Raw genomic sequence first — 18,084 nt, 5'->3', positions numbered from 1 at the left:
TGAAACAAAATATTCAGAACTAAGTTGGCACAGGCCAGTAGGCCTTTCAGACATCCTAAAGAGAACTGTATAAAGGAGAAGAATATTTTTTTCTTCATATGTGAGTGGAATTACATGCAGTTGGCTGGCTCACCTGCCAATTTCTGGATCCAACACGAGGTAGGAACATCACCAAGGATAAGGCTGGAGCCAGGGAAGGCAGAATGGTAGTGGGCTGGAAGCGATCGTACAGTGGCACTTGCCAGATTACCTGCCACATCCCAGGCTGTGTTTTGATCCAGGTTCCACCCAATAAAGCAGACTGATTTCAGCTCCTGTATAACTAACTCTGGTGGGTTTCATTTCTAAGACTCTGATTAAGGTTTGTAAAGATTTCCTTTAGTTTTGCCTGAATTCTACTTAGGTACTAATGAGAAGAGCCTGAGACTAGCTGAGGAAAGCTTGTTTTTCTCTTCCTGTTTTCTTTTTTTTTTCCTTCTTTTTTTTTTTAATCACACCACTTCCTCCCCCATTCCCCAAGCTGCCACACAGCCACTCCAACTTACACAAAGAATTATGTCTGGAAGCTCTCTCTGCCTATAATCTTTGTTCTTTAGACCTTCCATATTTTGACAGAAAAGTTTTGCTTATTATTCATTATAGTTTTTCTTTTGGGGCTTTCTCACAGCTTCCAATATATGCTTAATATTTTAGCTAAAACTTTTTTATTATCATCGTATTAAACACTTTATATAGTGAAATATGTACATGTTTATGTATTCTCATTAATACAAATAACTTTCTACTTTTATTTTCTTCACACAAAAAACTCCAAAATCAAATGTATTGTTAAAAATTGCTAATATGCATGGATTGCTATGTGTTAAAATTAGAAAACAGAAAGAATTTGTTTTAATCAGAATTTATAGAGCAAAGGAAGTCACTATAAAATGTTTTGATAAGAAAACCCAGGGCTTCAACTTACTTAAAGATTGCCTTCTCCCCACAACTCCTCTCTGTCACAGTAGTGTAGAAGTTTAGGCATATTGGCAAATTAGTGGTCCACCCACATCAACCAGTCTTCAACCCTAAAACTGTGGAAAATCTTTGAGAAAAGTGAAAAGAAACTTTTTGTCAGCCATAGGCCTTGAATAAGAATTCTTCAAACCAAAAGGGAGAAATGAAATCACATATGTTTCAGTTCTGTGATCCCATAGCTGAACTTAGATTTATTTTGGATAGCTTAAATACAATTGTTAACAGAATTGGGTTATACATTTTATTCATTGACCTGAAGTTCAACACTGATACATTAGCTAAGGATAGATTTAGGCTATCTTTGTGAAAATTTGAACCTTTTTCTTTAGAATGGGGTGATCGAATTTCCTCATGAGGAAGAAAGATTTGATGCTTTATAAAGTCTTGTGATCTTTCAGTTTTGCTAATTGAAAACAAAATACATTAATTTTTATAATTAGCATTGAAACCATTCACTTTGAATTCAATTTAGTAACTCAATTTAGTAACAATAAATGACTCTTTCACCCACACCTAGACAGTAACCTGAATATAACTGGCTCTATCTAGGGCCAATCTCTGCATAGTGACTTCAAAGACATCCTAAAACCATGAAGAATAGTGTGAATGGTTATCATAGGTCTCCTTTAATGGGCTGACACAGGGATTTTCATGATTTTCTACCTAGAAATCTTCCTAAAAATCTTCTTCCTCTCTCTCCACCAAAGCTTCCCACTCATAGCAACTGCATAAACACTCTCCTTCTCTTCTGCTGTAGTCCCCTCACATTCATTCTTCACACAGCCCAAGCGCCTTATTGGGCACCTTGTGAGCGTCCTCCGTAAATTCAGCCCTCGGGAAGTGCAATTTTCTTATAAGAATCTTTCCCCTTGGAATCCCTTCTTTCTTCACTCATTTTCCTTCTTTTTATGTGATCAGAATTCCTTTCAGGGACCTCTGAGGGCATTGCCAGGTTCACCCACATGTATCCTTCAAAGTTGCTTCTATCAGCCTTGGTTCTAGGAAATTTGGAATAGGGAGGGAAGGGACAACCTTAAGTACATTTGGATTTATTTCTCACTTCACCTGTGTGTGTGTGTGTGTGTGTGTGTGTGTGTGTGTGTGTGTGTCTCCTGAAACACAGGTAAGATGGTGCATTTACTCATTTTTCTCAAAGGACTAGTGGGATACTAGATTTTCTTTACTGCACCAAGCAATGCAAACTGGAGTCAGCCCTTACCCACAAATCCTGGAATCTTTTTCTCACACAGTAAAATCCCATAGGATTTCTAGTCACTGGACTATTCCTTGTGACTAATACTGCTACATAGAAGGCAACATTTAAGGTATAATATTTGACCCACTCAGAGAGGTTTCCTTAGTGGCTTTAGGAAACCTACTGGTCTCTGCCCACCTATTTTCTTCCTGTCCAAGGGCTAGCTCCAAAGGATTGAGACATACCTGCCTTATTGTCCATACCTCAAGTGATCTGAGCATCATTATTTGGCCTTCTGTCTTGTCTCTTTTTACCATTTATTGTTTAAAGTCTATTTTGTCTGAGACCTTCTTTCTTGAGTACAACCATCATTAACTTATTTTTCTCAGCTTTGATTCACTTTATCAGATGCATGAGACCCTTTGTAGTGGGGAACGAGTCTATGGTTAGATGGTAAATTGGCTTTAAGTCTGCTCTGTCATGAACTTTTTACAAGTGCTTCTGGTCCTATCTTTTGTTCGTACCTTTTCCTAGCTATCTTGTTTTTAAATATAGCTGTGAGTTTACTGCATATCCAGAACATATTGTTCCAGCACGTGCACTCAGCTCAAATTCATCTGGATACTTATGTCCTCTAGTTTGGTGAAGCCAACTGCCATAAAATGGAGGTTTTGATGGATCTGAGTCCACTAATAGATCCAAATGCTCAATGTCATAACCTCAGATGCTTATAAGAGCTAGACGGTAACAGAAATAAATTACATGAGCTGAATAAAACAGGCTATCTCACAAGCAGTGAGCACTGTTATCTAGAGTTTTCTGTTTTAAAAAGCAGGACAATTGGACATACATTATTTTCTGTCTCTGTTGCAGTCATATAAGGAAACTGTTCCTGGATATGAGGATTTATTATTCATTGGTGAATGTCATTATAAAAAAAATGCTACCTAATTATACTCATGTAGACTGAAGGATGAGAAGGATTTATTTGCAGACCAAAAATGAGAGTGGGAAAAAAAAAAATGAGAGTTGGGTTAAAATGTATTCATTATTTCTTTATAAAATCTGAAATACACGCCATCTACATTTTAAAATCAAATGTTCCTTAATAAAGTTATAAAATTATTTAACTGTTCATGAAAAATGTTGGACGAATCTAAAAGTTGTATATTTTATTAAATTTCATTTTAATAAATATACTACTCAGGATCATTTTAGTCTCTCTTCCTGGTTTCTCTTCATTTCTTTGATCTCTGTTTGTATGTGTTCCAGAGCTAGGTCTTGAATATTTTCTCTTATTTCCACTCACTCTATTCATGCTTTTCGTCCAGTTTCCAGCTTTAAATAACACCTATGTGTTGATGGTTCTCAAATTTACATTCGTCTACTTCTCTGTCCTGAAGTCCAGACTCATCTATTCAACTTCCTCCTCAATATCTCCACATAGATGTTTAATAGGCATCTCAAACTTAGCCTGTCCAAAACTGATCAGATCCCCCCGGTCACTCCAAACCTGATACTGTCACAGACTTTCTCTATCATCATTAATAGCACTCCATTCTTCCAGTAATTCAGGCGAAAACTCTTGGGAGTAATTCCTGACTCCTTTCTTTCTATCACAACCATACACAATCCATCAGAAAAATCTGTTAGCTCTACCTTGAATACCTATATTCAAAACCCATCTACTTCTCACTTCCTTAACTGCTGACATCCTTGTCCCAGCAACCATCATCTCTGGCCTAGATTACTGCAACAGTCTTGTAACTGGTCTCATTGCTTCTGCCCTTTCTCCTATTCAGTTCTGTAGAAACGGTTTGTTATTCAGTTTACCCATGCCTTCACAGTTATTTCTCTTATGGGACTCAGAAGGCCCTGATACGTATATACTATCTGCTTCTCTCCTCCTTTTTACCTGGCTCCTTGTCTCCCATGCCCTCTTCGCTGTAGCTAGCAATGCCCTCTTTGATCTAAAGCAATCCCCTCAATAAAAATGGAAATAGAATGTTGGCCTTCTGGATTACATGGTCGTGTTCTTGAATATAATTAGGATGTAATACATTCATTGAACTGCTTTATAGATAAAGAGGGTTATATTTAATAAAATACATTGGAAGACTTGGGTGAATGCTATTGGCTCAAAGTGGTTGATTTAATTAAGATGCTAAGTTAAGACTAACTGAAAGAAAGTTTTTCCTTCCTTGTGAAGATTTATAATAATTTCTAATATTGTTATCATTGTAGCCTCCCTGAGAAGAAAAACAGTGAAAGCAAAATGCATGACTAACAAGGTATACAGGCAAAATTTCCTGTTACTTTGGGAATGACAACTTATACCATACCAGCTAAGGAGAAAAATGTTGCAGTATCCCTGTCCATAAAAAATTGAGGTCCAGATACCTCCTTTGTGTCTTATTAAGTGGATTCTAACTGACTCATTTCTCTCAATCATAACCTCAGATATCCCACTCCCAGTTTATATAAGCAGCAAAAGAAAAGTGAGGGAAATTGAGATCTATATCTATCTATCTACCTACCTACCTACCTACCTAAACTGTTGGAGTCAAAAGTTGTTCATCTTTTCCTTTATCTCCCCATAGGAAGGAGGATGCTAGTCTCCTCTTCAAGCCAAGTTAAGGGGAAGGACTCTAAAAGAATCCCTCATAAGGGAATGTAGTTGCCTGTGAAAAAGAGGAACTGGAATCGCCAGGTGGATATCTGATTATACAGTGTACTTGCTGATCTGCCTTCTATGCTGAATGAACAAGAGAAAGAAAATTGATCAAAACTGGCAGATTAAAGAGAGGGAAAGCTGGCTAGTTGAAATCATTTAGCAAGTCAATGATGTGAGCTTCCTCTGCATCAAATGAATACCAAAGAAGGTACCCTGGCTTAGCCACTAGGTAAAAGAAACTCAACAACCAGACACCATAGGATGTACTGTCAGGGGTGAAAGCAGGGAGGTAACTGGAAAAGGTTGATCTTCTCTTCTATCAGGAAATTTCCTGATAGAAGTGAGAAGCCACCCTTCTAATTCTTGGCCTTTACAAAGATCTCATTTATTATCCTTATGGAAAGAGCAAAACATTTTCCATATCTGACAAATAGAAAATCTCAGGGACCAGTTAGAGTTAGTGAGGAAACAGCAACAGTCAGGAGAGGACTGTGACAGCACACTTTTCCTCATTTTAGCCCTAACACCCCACAGGAAAAAGGACCTAAAGGGAAGAGGAAGGGGACATGCTGAGAAAGGATACAGCATCTTCTCTGCTCCAACTGCTGAAGCGAATGGAGGAATGAATCATCAAGTGCTGGTCCTCCATCAGCACCCTCCTCCCCATCCTCCAAGGTGCTCAAAGATGCACCTTGGGTGGGTAGGTTTAGGAAATAAGACAGAATTTTAAATTGGATTGGACCAAGTTTTTTAATACTGTAAGTGATGAGAATTTTCAAGGATGTGCCCAACACTTCTTTAAGGAGAGGGAGATTTGTCAGTGCATGTTTGAAGGCAGTAATTAAGAAAGGAGGGAGGGAGGGAGGGAGGAAGGAAGGAAAGAAAGAGAAAGAAAGAAAAGAAAAGAAAGAAAGAAAGAGAAAAAGAGAAAGAAAGAAACCAATTTCTGTTTTCATTCCACCGATTTCAGAATATTCCATAAAATGCCTACTCAAGCAAGAACTTCCTTGCCCTCAGTAGAGAACTCCCTGCATAACTATGGCTTAAGTTCCTTTTTACTGTAATGGGATATCTTAGAGAATTCCTTGAGTGAATAGGATGGGACTAGGGTCCCTGGAGAACTGTTTGACAGCAAGTCTGGACTTGCATGCCAATGAACTTCCCCTTTGAGGATAAGGAATTTTCTCTTGAATCTCAGCCTCAAAGGGAAGGAAATCCTTCTCATTCACAGACGTTGCACTCTCTGGAGGGAGTTCGTTTGAGGGAGCAATTAGAGTAACAGTCTGATGCATAGATCAGAATATATTGTGGTTCTCATAGGGAGAATGTGTGTTCACACACATATACCTATTCATGTCTAATAATAGACTCCTCTTTTAGTTACATATTAAGGTAGTATTAAATTCCTAGAGGATTACCATAGGGAAAACTAATAGCACTCTGCAGGGTTTTGCTCCTAATTTCTGTGGAACTGGGTAGGGGAAGGGTAGAAGGGGTTATAGAAATGGAAAGAGGTTCAGAGCTGTGATTGCTTGTCTGCATTTCTGGCACTTTAATCCCTATGTTTCTGACTTTCTCTTTTTATCCAAGAGAGAGAGGCAACTTGTTTCCCATAATTTTCTTTGAAACATCATCCAGTGTGTTGAGGTTAGACAGAGCAGGTGATTACTTACCACACCTATAACCAACCATAAAGCAAGTTTAAAAATTAAAAAAAAAAAAAAGGGAAGAAATGGAACCTTCATTGTTTATAATCCCCAAGATCAAAACCTAGCTCTTCTTCTGGTCCTCAATTCCCTTCTGAGCACCTAAGTGCCACTTCTCAGATGAAAGAGCACCAAAATTCTGAAGCATTTTTATTCAAAAGAATTTTAGCTGAATACAGTCTGAAACACATCTGACTCTTCATACATATCTTAAAGCATACTGGGTATTTTGAATTCGTCCATTCTGAAGCAGGAGGGAAGGGGGCAGGGCACAACCTTTGAAAGAATGACATAGCCCGAGGACATGACATAAACTGATTAGGACCAAATGGGTACAAGATGGCGGACAACTCAACTTCCACTAGACATTGAGCCTCAGTATACACTCACTGTAACACATCAGCAAGCTAAATGACACACCCACAGGCACCATGACAGTTCCAAGGCCAACCATAAGGATCAAAAAGTGGGCGGTGGCCCAATTCCTGGAAATCTCCTCCCCTTCCTGTAATAGCTGGAATACTCCTCCCACTCATTAGCTTATGAAATTACCCACCCCTATAAAAACTGACAACCCCATACCCTGGTGCCTTTCTCACCTTCTGAGATGACCCACACTCTGTCTGTGGAGTGTGTTTCTCTCTAAATAAATCCACTTCTTACCTATCACTTTGTCTCACACTGAATTCTTTCTATGATGAGACATCAAGAACCTGAGCTTCATTAAGTCCTGAAACCAGGTGTGTGATCTCAGTTGGAAGACTGTGGGTTTTGGCCGGGTTCAAGTCCCAGCTACGTGAGTGCAAGTCCCAATCAGGGTTTTGGCCAGCTTTGAGTCTTGGATGTGTGGGTCCAAGCCCCAATCAGGCTTTTGGCTGGGTTTGAGTCCCAGCATGTGGGTTCAAGTCCCAATCTGAGGTGCATGGTTTCAATTCTACTCAAAGTAACACAGAAAGGAGTCATCACTCCAATGAAAATTATTTATAACAGACTTTCTTCAGGCCTTAGAAAAATGAAACAGGATAAATGAACTATTTCCACTTTACCATTTATGCTTTGTTTTCATTATTTAAAATGGGGAGAAGTTAGAGGCAACAATCTGTATTTCACTAACAGATGGAAATTACCTCTTTATCCCAGGAACCTGAGTGATTATCCAGGAGCATCTTGGAGCTACAGACTAGCCATATCCTCTTAGATTTTGTCAGCTTGGTCTGTGGTCCAAGAGCTATAAAATGACCTGAGGGATTGGAGTGGAGTGAGGGTTTTGTTAACAATGCCCTCTGGGTCCTACCTCATAATTACTAGAAATGTGTTCTGGGAATCTGCATTTTAACAAGTTTTTAATCTAAACTCACCTCTAGGTATCCGCAAATGTTTAAAAGTAACCACTGCATGAAACCAAAAGTTCCTCTCCTCATTTTCCACTAACTATAAGCTTCAGAAACAAAAAAACTACTTGACTTTCCCTCATACATTAGTATTGTTGTCAAACCTAAGTTTGTGTGCCCGATGCACAGCGAGGCCAAACAAACCGAAAAGTCAGAGTTTGGAGCAGAGAAAGGTTTATTGTAAGGCCAAGCAAGGAGAATGGGCAGCTCATGCTCAAAAGACCCCCAACTACCTGATGGTTTTCAGGGAAGAGTTTTTAAAGGCAAAATTTGGAGTGAGAGCTGCAGGGTGTGTGACTTTCTTCTGATTGATTGGTGGTGAGGTAACAGGATGGTATTCCAGGAATCTTGTGCTCAGCCTGGTTACCATCCTGCACCTGGGAGGAGGCCTTAGTTCCAGTAGAAGAACTCAAAGATGCATTGTTATGTATACCACTTGGAGAGGAACCAGGACCATGCTTTACTGCTGCACTATTGTTTCTTGACTGCTTTTCCCTTGTGTCTCCATCTCCTCACTTCCCAGACTAATAACTCTTTGAATCTGCCCTTTGGAACTCAGGGAAAGTCTAGGAGGCTGAAGCTATTTTCCTACAAACAAGGAATTGGGTATATGGAGAAGCTTTTGTACCGGGGAGGGTGCCACAGCATACTGCTTGGTTTCAGTATTTCTCACTTTATTCTTTCTCTGCTCTTTCTGTCCCTCTACTCCTATCTTCTATTCATTTTTTTTTTTTTAATCAAACTCACCTCTGACAAAATCTCCTTCAAGAACTCTTTCTTAATGCCCTTGGGATGTCACCTGTCTCTTCCCTACATTTCCAGCCTATCTGGCTCAAGCATATATTTATTCTTCATGTTAGCTGTGCCTGTCTTCCTTGTAGAAACTGTGGGTCTCCTGAGGACAGATATAATGTCATATAGGTTTTTTAAAAAATTTCATCACCTGGCATAGTATCTTATATACATCAAAAGCTAAATAATTTTTTGAATTAATAAATATATGAATAATAAATAAATTAATGTCAGGGAAGCACTTAAAATTGTGTGGTTAGAATCTCAAATTTACATTAAAAACTTTGGGTTGAATATTCTATCCCCCTAACTATCCATTTGTCTTCATTAAACCTATTTTAAGGAGAATAGATATGCTTAAATAAGTATCTCTCTTGGAAAATTAATCCAATACATCTATCATGGAAGTTGTTTCTAACTTGGAATTTGAAGATTTGAATTTGAATCTCACCTCTGCTACTACCCAGATCTGTGTTTCTCATCAAGTCATATGTTTGATAATTTTTTTCCTTACCTGCAAAACTGGCATAAAAAAGAAACAAGCATTTTTATGCTACAAGCTTATTAAAGTAATTAAGTTAAGTAATGTATATAAAAGCATACTCTAAACTGGAAAGCATTATGACTGTCTTAGTTGGCATAGCAGAAATGCCCAGCTGTTTACCTTTAAGCTCTTACCCCATTCATTATACAGAGTTGTAGGTAGGAAATAGCTCTCCAGCTGAGGGACTTCATTTCACAGCCTCCTTTGAAGTTAGGTATGGCCAAGTGAGTAAGTGGAAGTAATGTAAATAACGTCCAAGCTGTGGTCCATAAAAAGCATACACAGAGTAGTCCTCTATTCTCTGTTTCCTTTCCTGCCAGCTAAAATGGAAATGACTTCCATGGCAACCTAGAAAATCGCCTGCTGAAAATGGCTGAGGCTTTGTCATCCTGGGTCTTAAGAGACTAGAAGGAGCATGGCTGTTTTGCTGATAGGCACGCTTCATTGTACTGTTACATGAGTGTATCAAAGAAAAATTTCACCAGTTAAACAGGCAAGGAAGACTTTTTTCAAGACTATTGCAATAAGGAGGAGTGATTGAATTCAAATGCACTGAGGGAAGGTTTGTAAGGGCTGAGATGAGCTAGTGGTAAAGTAATGGAGGAAGTTGGGTGACGGGTTGAGAGTCTTAAAGAAGCCTGTTTAAAGTTTAGTCAAGATGAAGGCCATTTTGATCAAGTGAAAAATAAACTACTGTGTTAAGCTACTAAACTTTAGGTATTTATTTATTTTACCAACTACAATCATCTGAATTCACACACAGTTAGGAGAGAGGAAGACCCAAACAGAAATAGTCCATCCCAGCCTTGTCCCATTGTTGTGTTATAATGCATAATGGTCAGTACCTACTTAAATTGTATTAAATTAAAATATTTTTTCAAAGGTTACATCTTAAACCTCTTTTATTTTCTTCTCTAAGTATTCACCTTAATCTTTCACTTATATTGAAGTCTTAACATCAGCCTATGTTGAAAATGACACGTAGTATAACTAAAAGCTCCAGATTCTATTTTCTGTTGTTTCTTGTGATATTTCACAGAACTTTTAGCCTCAATATTGAATCTTACTAACTTTCCATATAAAATTCCTTCCTGTTTTGTGTTTCCTATTTTGGTGAATGGAATTGTCTTCCATAATGTTGTACATGCCAGGGGCCCAGTGACCAGTTTAGACTCCTTCATCTTGCTCTCTCATTGCATGTAATCAATAAATGCTTTTGAGTCTGTCTCCTAAATATCTCCGTATTTAGCCCTTTCCTGTTACCACCATATATCAGAATCTGATTATACCTTCCTAGATAATTGTGACAGTCTCCTAATTGATTGCATCAACTCCAGGTACTCTGCTTCTAGTTCATTGTACCTGTAACTTTCATTTAAATGAAAATTGTATTATTTGTCTATATATGTTTATGTAGCCTTTGTCTACAATTTTTTTTAACATCTTTATTAGAGTATAATTGCTTTACAATGGTGTGTTAATTTCTGCTGTATCACAAAGTGAATCAGCTATACGTATACATATATCCCCATATCCCCTCCCTCTTGCGTCTCCCTTCCACCCTCCCTATCCCACCCCTTGTCTACAATTTTTCATTTTTCTATGGTTCACTTTCCTTAATATAGCATATCAGGTCCTTTTTTTTTTTTTTTTGGCCCACACTGCATGGCATGTGGGATCCTAATTCCCTGACCAGGGATTGAACCCATGCCCCCCGCAGCGGAAGCATGGTTTCTTAACAACTAGACCACCAGGGAAGTCCCATTAGGTCCTTTTCTACTCTTCTTCCTTCATCTCTCATCACTTCTTGGTTCCCTAAAAAAGGTAACTGGCATTACTCAAAAACATGCTAATTCAGCATTCTGCTCTTAAGCACATGCTGTTTCTTCCGTTTACAATATCCTCTCTCTCTTTTTCTCCTGGTGAATTCTGACTCATCCTTGAAACTCAAATTAAATAGAATCTCTTCTGTGAAGCCTTAATTCCTGTCCTCTTCCAGACCCCTTGTCCCATGGACATATCTTTCTTATATAATTTATGACATTATTACCTTTTATGATTATGTTTCTGTGTTTTGCACATGGGCAGTGTGGTAAAAGGAAAAAGAATACCTTAATTGCATTTGTAAAGAAGTTTCTAGAGTCAAATTACCTCTGTTCAAATCCTTGCTAGCTGATGTGCAAATTATTTAAATTTTCTACACATCAATGTTCTTACCTACATATGTGGTTGGATTATTTTGAGTATTACATAAAATAATACAAAGGACTTCTTACATAGTGCCTGGCACCTAGGAAACCATTTGATAAATGTTAGAAGTAGTACAAATACCACGTGGGCGCACACTTGACACACAATTGTTTGCTGAATGACTGAAATATGAATGAGTAAATGATGAATAAGTGAATAGGACTTGAAAATAAATCCCTGTATCTTGATCTCCATTCTGTTTTCCATATGTTCCAAGTTTCCTTTGTTCAGTCAAAGATACTGTCTTTTACAGAAGTGTTTCTTAAACTACAGAATGTTTATACTTGGAGGTACACAAGCTTTTAGGTGTTTTATATATATAAGCATTTATTAAATTTCAATAGGTACATATTTTTAGGCATTATAGAAAAATATAACTAATACATAAAAGCAATGATTTTACAGATATTTTTGCTTAGGGCAAGTTTAAAGAAATCATTTAAGTTAAAATAAAAGTAAGTCTATTTAAAGAAAATCATTATTTATATAAGCAGTACATGGATGTGGCAAAATTGTAAGGTTTGGGCAATTAACTTTATTGCCTTTCTGTTTGTATTGTTATTCATGTTATAGTTAAGTTTCTCTTTACAAATTCAAATCTTTGTTATTTTTATTACCATTAGTTATTTTAGCTTTCCAAAGCTTTCTCTTTTTCCTTTTTCTCTTGAACGTTTTCTTTACACTTGGTGTCCCCTTATTTTGTCCTGCACTTTGTCCCCTCCATGTTCTGTTGCTGTTGCTCCACCTTGGCTTTTCTATGAACATCCTCCTGCCATGTGGCTGCTAGTCACTGTGATCATGAGGCTTTTCTCGACTGATCTGCACTTAGCATCTGTTTCTTCGCTTAGGTTTCACACTCCCTTGGGGAGGCTGTCTCCATACTTTTGAGATAATAATTTTGTAAAGTTCCAACCCTATGTGTGAGAGAAAGAAGCCAGTTCAGAATGTAGTATGTTAATTAGGAGAAGACTCACTTTGTAGCAGGGTCACTATTTGGGAAAGTCCTTTCAGGAAACAAACAGTCACCACATCTTTATGCTACTCCTTTCCTTTAAAGCTCCTTCCTAACTCTGCCTCTCTAACATGTTGGACTGAGGGACCAGCTGAAATGCTTCTGGGTACTCTACTTTTTAATCTTTAATGGCCCATTACTCAATTGCTAATTTTATGACTGATTACCTCTTTCAATCATGATTAGACTGAAGTGCACAGATACTTTCCTAGAACAATTTGAGTTGATAACATATTGGGATTTTTCTATATTTCCAGGACCTTCACTCACCAAAATACTTTACTCTGTCTTTTAAAATATGGTAGTTTAAATGACTGTTATGCACATAATTTTATTTTTGAAATACATAATAACCCTACAGGAAACCTAATTATGAGTCATCATAGCAAGGAAGAGTAAATAATCCTCATCAGAATGGTCTCCTTTGAAAGCTTTTTAAGAAACAAAATCAAATTCTACTAAGGAAGAAAATTTAGTTTTATATGAAAGCTCTTTCTCATACAAATAACAAATTTTGGCAATTTCACAGAAAATATTTTTCTCAAATGGACATTTTGTAGTAATGCTTGATTCCTAGGCCAATTTATTAAATATTTCTTATTTTATTTGGGCTATATCAAATTACTTAAAGAATGAAAAAGTGTAAAAATAGTGTCTAGAACAATAGGTTTTAGAAATTCTGTAAGGTAAAACTGAAATAAACAATTAAACAACAATGACAAAAATATAAACACATGAGATAGAGTTTAAATGGAAAGAATTAAAGAAAATAAAAATATAGCATAGTAAGTCATTGAGAAGGGTCTCTATCGAATGTGTTGAAAAGCCGATATAGTATACATTTGACTATTTTTCTTTCCAAATAATTTTCAATAATTCAAATACTCTTTGCTTCATTCCCCACCCCCCACCCTCCACTTTGTATACCTCCTGAAGGTATAGAACAGGCTAATGTAGCTGGGCTGCAGAGTGAAGGGGAGAAGTTTGGAGTGTAGGCTAGAGTGTAAGGCAATAGCTAGGGTCATTCAGGGCCTTGTTGGTCAACACAGAAAAATGCCATTTAAAAGTGTTTGAGGTTTAAATAATTACTCTGGCCGTAGTGTGGAGGATAGTTAGCATGGATGAGGAGAGACCAATTAAGAGGGTCAGTTAGGAGGGTTTATACCAGAGATGAAATTATGGTAATTTAATCTGGTAGCTATAGAGATAGAGAAACAAGACTGGGCTTGAGGATGGATTGGATATGGGAATAAATAGTAAGGATAATGGAAATATGAAAGATGACTACTTCTAACATTCTGGGCTATGCAAATCCATGGATGGTGGTTTCATTTACCAATATTGGAAATAATGGGAGAGGACTGGTTTTGAGGTCCTATTTTGTAAAAACTGACTTGAAAGTGCTTTTGAGGCTTTCAGGTCTTGTGAACTTTAACAAGTTGTTCTTTCAACTTGGTTTATTTCTCTTCAAAATGAGGTGCTTACACTAAATTACCTTATCAGTACCTACTGGGATTAAAATGCTATGATTGTGGTTTCAATTGTGTATGAGTTTAGGGGAAAGCAGAAGATTAAATTCTTGAAATGATAAGCTGAGTTGAATCTGATGTTAAAGGGAGAAGAGATCAAGGTACCTGTCTAGGAAAGCAAATGGTATGATGAAACTGTAAATTGAAGGACATTATTCTGACAGCTGGATTGAAGCAAGAGAAAAATTAGCAGATGGGAAATCAGGGAAGAGACTGAATGAATGAAGGCCTAAAATTGTAATAGGGACTCTGGTAAAAGGAAGATCGAAGTTTTAGACACTGTATAGCATGAATTAACAGTATTTGATACATAAATCAGAAAATAAAAGACAGTAAAACTAACAGCTTATATTTTTTTCAAGTTTTGAAAATGATGGAGACACAAGAACGTATTTAAGGGATACAATTGGGAGACTTGAGTTTATCTGACATGCTGAGTATGTAACTAAGCCATATTTCAAAAAGTAAATTACTTTTTTTAGGGAAAATAATCATTCAATAATAGAATGACTGGATGAAATTTTACTTTCAAAAACAATATTAAATAACATTTAATATGTACATGCAAAAATTAATTTTAAAAAATACAGTTAGTACTAAAAATATTTTCTGCAACTTATTCTAAAATTTGTGTTTTTTCTTGTTCTCTGATTTTATTTTTCAGCTCCATGTGGTGGCCATTTTTCAGCTCCCAGTGGATTGATTCTCTCACCAGGATGGCCAGGATACTATAAAGACTCTCTGAATTGTGAATGGGTGATTGAAGCTGAACCTGGACACTCTATCAAAATTACATTTGAAAGGTCTCTGCAAATATTTTTCTACTTAAAAAAAAATTGTCTAAAAGAATAGTTGAGATTCTGCATTTTACTTTCCATATTAATGTTTAATTTTATTACAGTAGTCAATTGTTGGACATTGAGTGTTTCAGAATGTTTGCCCCTTTTAACCTTTCAGCCTATTTTCAAGTTAATTTTCTATTTCCTTAATGCTCTATCAGTATGAATGGAATGTGTAAGATGGACCTTTTTTGATTCATATATATGCATACTACTGTGATATGAACCTATGACCTATAACATAGTAAGTTTAGTCGTCCTATACTTTGAAGGGCCTGTGGATTCTGTCCTGCTAGATTCCGAAAGGCAAAGGTGCTGTAAACATACTTGAATTGATACCGTATTGCAGCCTAAGACATTTGCTTACACATACTACCTATACCTATATACCTACACTTACAGGTCCTTCAGAAAAATGGCTATGTCAAATTAATGTAAATTAATGATTGGTCAGTCAAGTTTTTTTTTTCCTTAGGATAATTAGTATTACTGATCAAATAATCTATATCCTAAAAGATTATAATATTGACTATTAAAAATTTAAAAGAATGAATCTTCTGACTTGTGATAGGATCACTATTCTGAAATCCAAATAGAAATATCTATATAATTTTTCAATTATATTGTTGACCCCTCTCATCTCCCAACCTTTTCTTAAAAAAAAAAAGAACTCCTGTAAACATTATAGTAAACATATAAATATATATATAATTTCAGCAAAATTATGCTCTGATGATTGAATTTTATAAATATAACATGATCTTTCCCTGATTAAAGAGTTCCTTCATTGAATTAATCTATTCATGCTAGTGTAAAAACTTGAGAGGAAAACAGATTCTATTTTGACAGATATAAAATATTAAACATTTTACATGAGGTCACTCTGCTTTATTATGACCTACACAACTTTACTATGACTATATTAGTTTGCTAGGGCTGCCATAACAGTGTAACAGACTGAGTGGCTTAAATAACAGAAATTTATTTCCTCATAGTTCTAAAGTCTAGAAGTCTGAGATCAAGGTGTCAACAGGGTTGTCTTCTGTGGTTTTAGTCATTGGCTAATAGATGGCTGCCCTTTTCCTGTGTCTTCACATAGTCTTCCCTCTGTGTGTGTTTGTTTCCTAATCTCTTATAAGGACACAAGTCATGTTGGGTTAGGGTCCACCCATATAATCTCATTTTACCTTAATTACCTCATTAAAAGACTTTCTCCAAATACAGTCACATTCTGAGGTACTAGGGAGTTAGGACTTCAACATATAAATTTTAGGGGGACATGATTCAGCCCATAATAATAACCTACACATTAAGAAAATGGTTTTATTTAGAATAATTTGGCAGTTTTTGTTGTGATGTTAAAAACATATTCTTTATTCAGTGGTTGACATAGCCTGTGTTGCCATTGTAATTTTAGAGAAGCTTGAAAAGCATCTTATTTATTCAGAATCAAATCTTTGTCAGATAACATTTTTCCATTAATGTGGGACCCAAATTAACCAACCTTACTGTATTACACAGAATTCTACTTGGTTTGGAGTATACCATGTAACATAATATTACTGGATCATATCATTGAATAATTTAAAAACTTATACTGATTTGTGTCAATAAGACAGAGATTTGTAATGTATTTTTAATTTGTTAAATTTAGAGTATCACATTTGAAGGATTAGCATATCTGTCAGGTTATCACAGTTGATCTCATATTTTTTAAAACTGCATGTATTATAAGTTTAAGTACATGATTTTAGTATTTCCAGTTTTGGATTTAACATTATTTTGTATCAGGAGTTATGATGTTAAGGTAATTAAAACATCTTATATTTACATAATTCATAACATTTATATCCATATAATTCTCACTGATCATCATCCTTCAATATCTAAATAAAAAGTTGAGCCCCATCTCAGTTACAAAGGTAAGTCTAGGCCCTGTTTATATTTTCAGAGCTTTCCTGGGGATGCTTTTCTTCACTTCTGACTTTGAATTCCTGCTTTTAGAGTCATCTCTGTTGTGAGATCCAGAGGCTGCTACCCTTTCTCAACTCCTTAGTCTGCTCTTTATTTGGATCACTTGCCTTCATTCTCACAAAAACCTTAGAACAAGGGATAACCAAAGAGGATTATTGCACAATCCAGAATAATTTAAGATTAAATAAACCTTCACTGTCCTAAAATTTTCCTGGTAATTCCCATCACTGGAACGATTGCATCTCTCTCTCCAGTTCCCTCTCCTTAGCCCAGACCCTTCCCCATCTCTATCTAGTCTTTTCCCTATCAGGATCTTCAGCCCTCATTTCCCTACTCCCTAGTCGCCCACTCCAGTATGTAAAGGGTGAGTCTCAAAGTACCTGTTACTTAAGCAGAGCAATTTAGCTATTTGTTGCTCTGAGCTCCCAACTCGGTGATGGATGGGATGATAGGGATGAATTTTGCCTTTCTTTCCAAACATGCAGATTAAGATTTTTTTTCCCCTAAATCAGAAATCAGTTCTACCAAGAATTCACCCTTTCTTCACCTCCCAGATGACTCAAATTGTAGCCAACTTTAAATTTCAAAAAAAAGTTATATTCAATCTAGAAGCATTACATAAGCATAAAATAATATGAGGAAATTGTGTTATTAACAAAGTGCATTATTGTATTAAAAAGCATTCCCTGTTTGAAAATGATAGTCATTAACCATCACTAAATAAATAACCTCTGATATCCTTCAGCCTTAGGTAGGCTATCTATTGATAGAATTGCCTACCTGAGAAGCAGTTAGACTGCAAAGCAATAGTTGTAATTCAGACCACCACACTTGTGAATTTTGATTTTCAACTTTTATTTGAAGTCACTATTTTCTCTGCCCAAAGTTCTTAATATGTATGGCCTATCTCTTGCAACGTGTAGTTACATGGGCCTCTTTGCTATCTTGTTTAGATACCATCAGGTTTCTCCAAAGTGAATTAATGTGCACTGTACTGGCAGTGCTCGAAGTCAGACCATTCCAAATTTACCTTCCATGGGAAAAAATCTTTCCAGCCATTTTTTTTTAAACATCTTTATTGGAGTATAATTGCTTTATGATGGTGTGTTAGTTTCTGCTGTATAACAAAGAAAATCAGCTATATGTATACATATATCCCCA

General features: G+C 36.4%; 1 protein-coding gene across 2 annotated transcripts in view; it reads left to right on the top strand.

Moving 5' to 3' along the window:
• The window catches only part of CSMD3 (CUB and Sushi multiple domains 3), a 1,079,985-nt gene that overhangs the window by 645,803 nt on the left and 416,098 nt on the right, over positions 1-18,084 (top strand). For both annotated transcript variants that reach the window (XM_030875636.2, XM_030875634.2), the window contains one exon: positions 14,775-14,913. In XM_030875636.2, coding sequence (XP_030731496.1) covers positions 14,775-14,913 — 139 coding nt within the window. The remainder of the gene's footprint in view (positions 1-14,774; positions 14,914-18,084) is intronic.

Source organism: Globicephala melas, chromosome 17, assembly GCF_963455315.2.
Source record: "Globicephala melas chromosome 17, mGloMel1.2, whole genome shotgun sequence".
In the NCBI taxonomy this organism is placed as follows: Eukaryota; Metazoa; Chordata; class Mammalia; order Artiodactyla; family Delphinidae; genus Globicephala; species Globicephala melas.
This window is presented reverse-complemented; position numbering and strand designations above follow the sequence as displayed.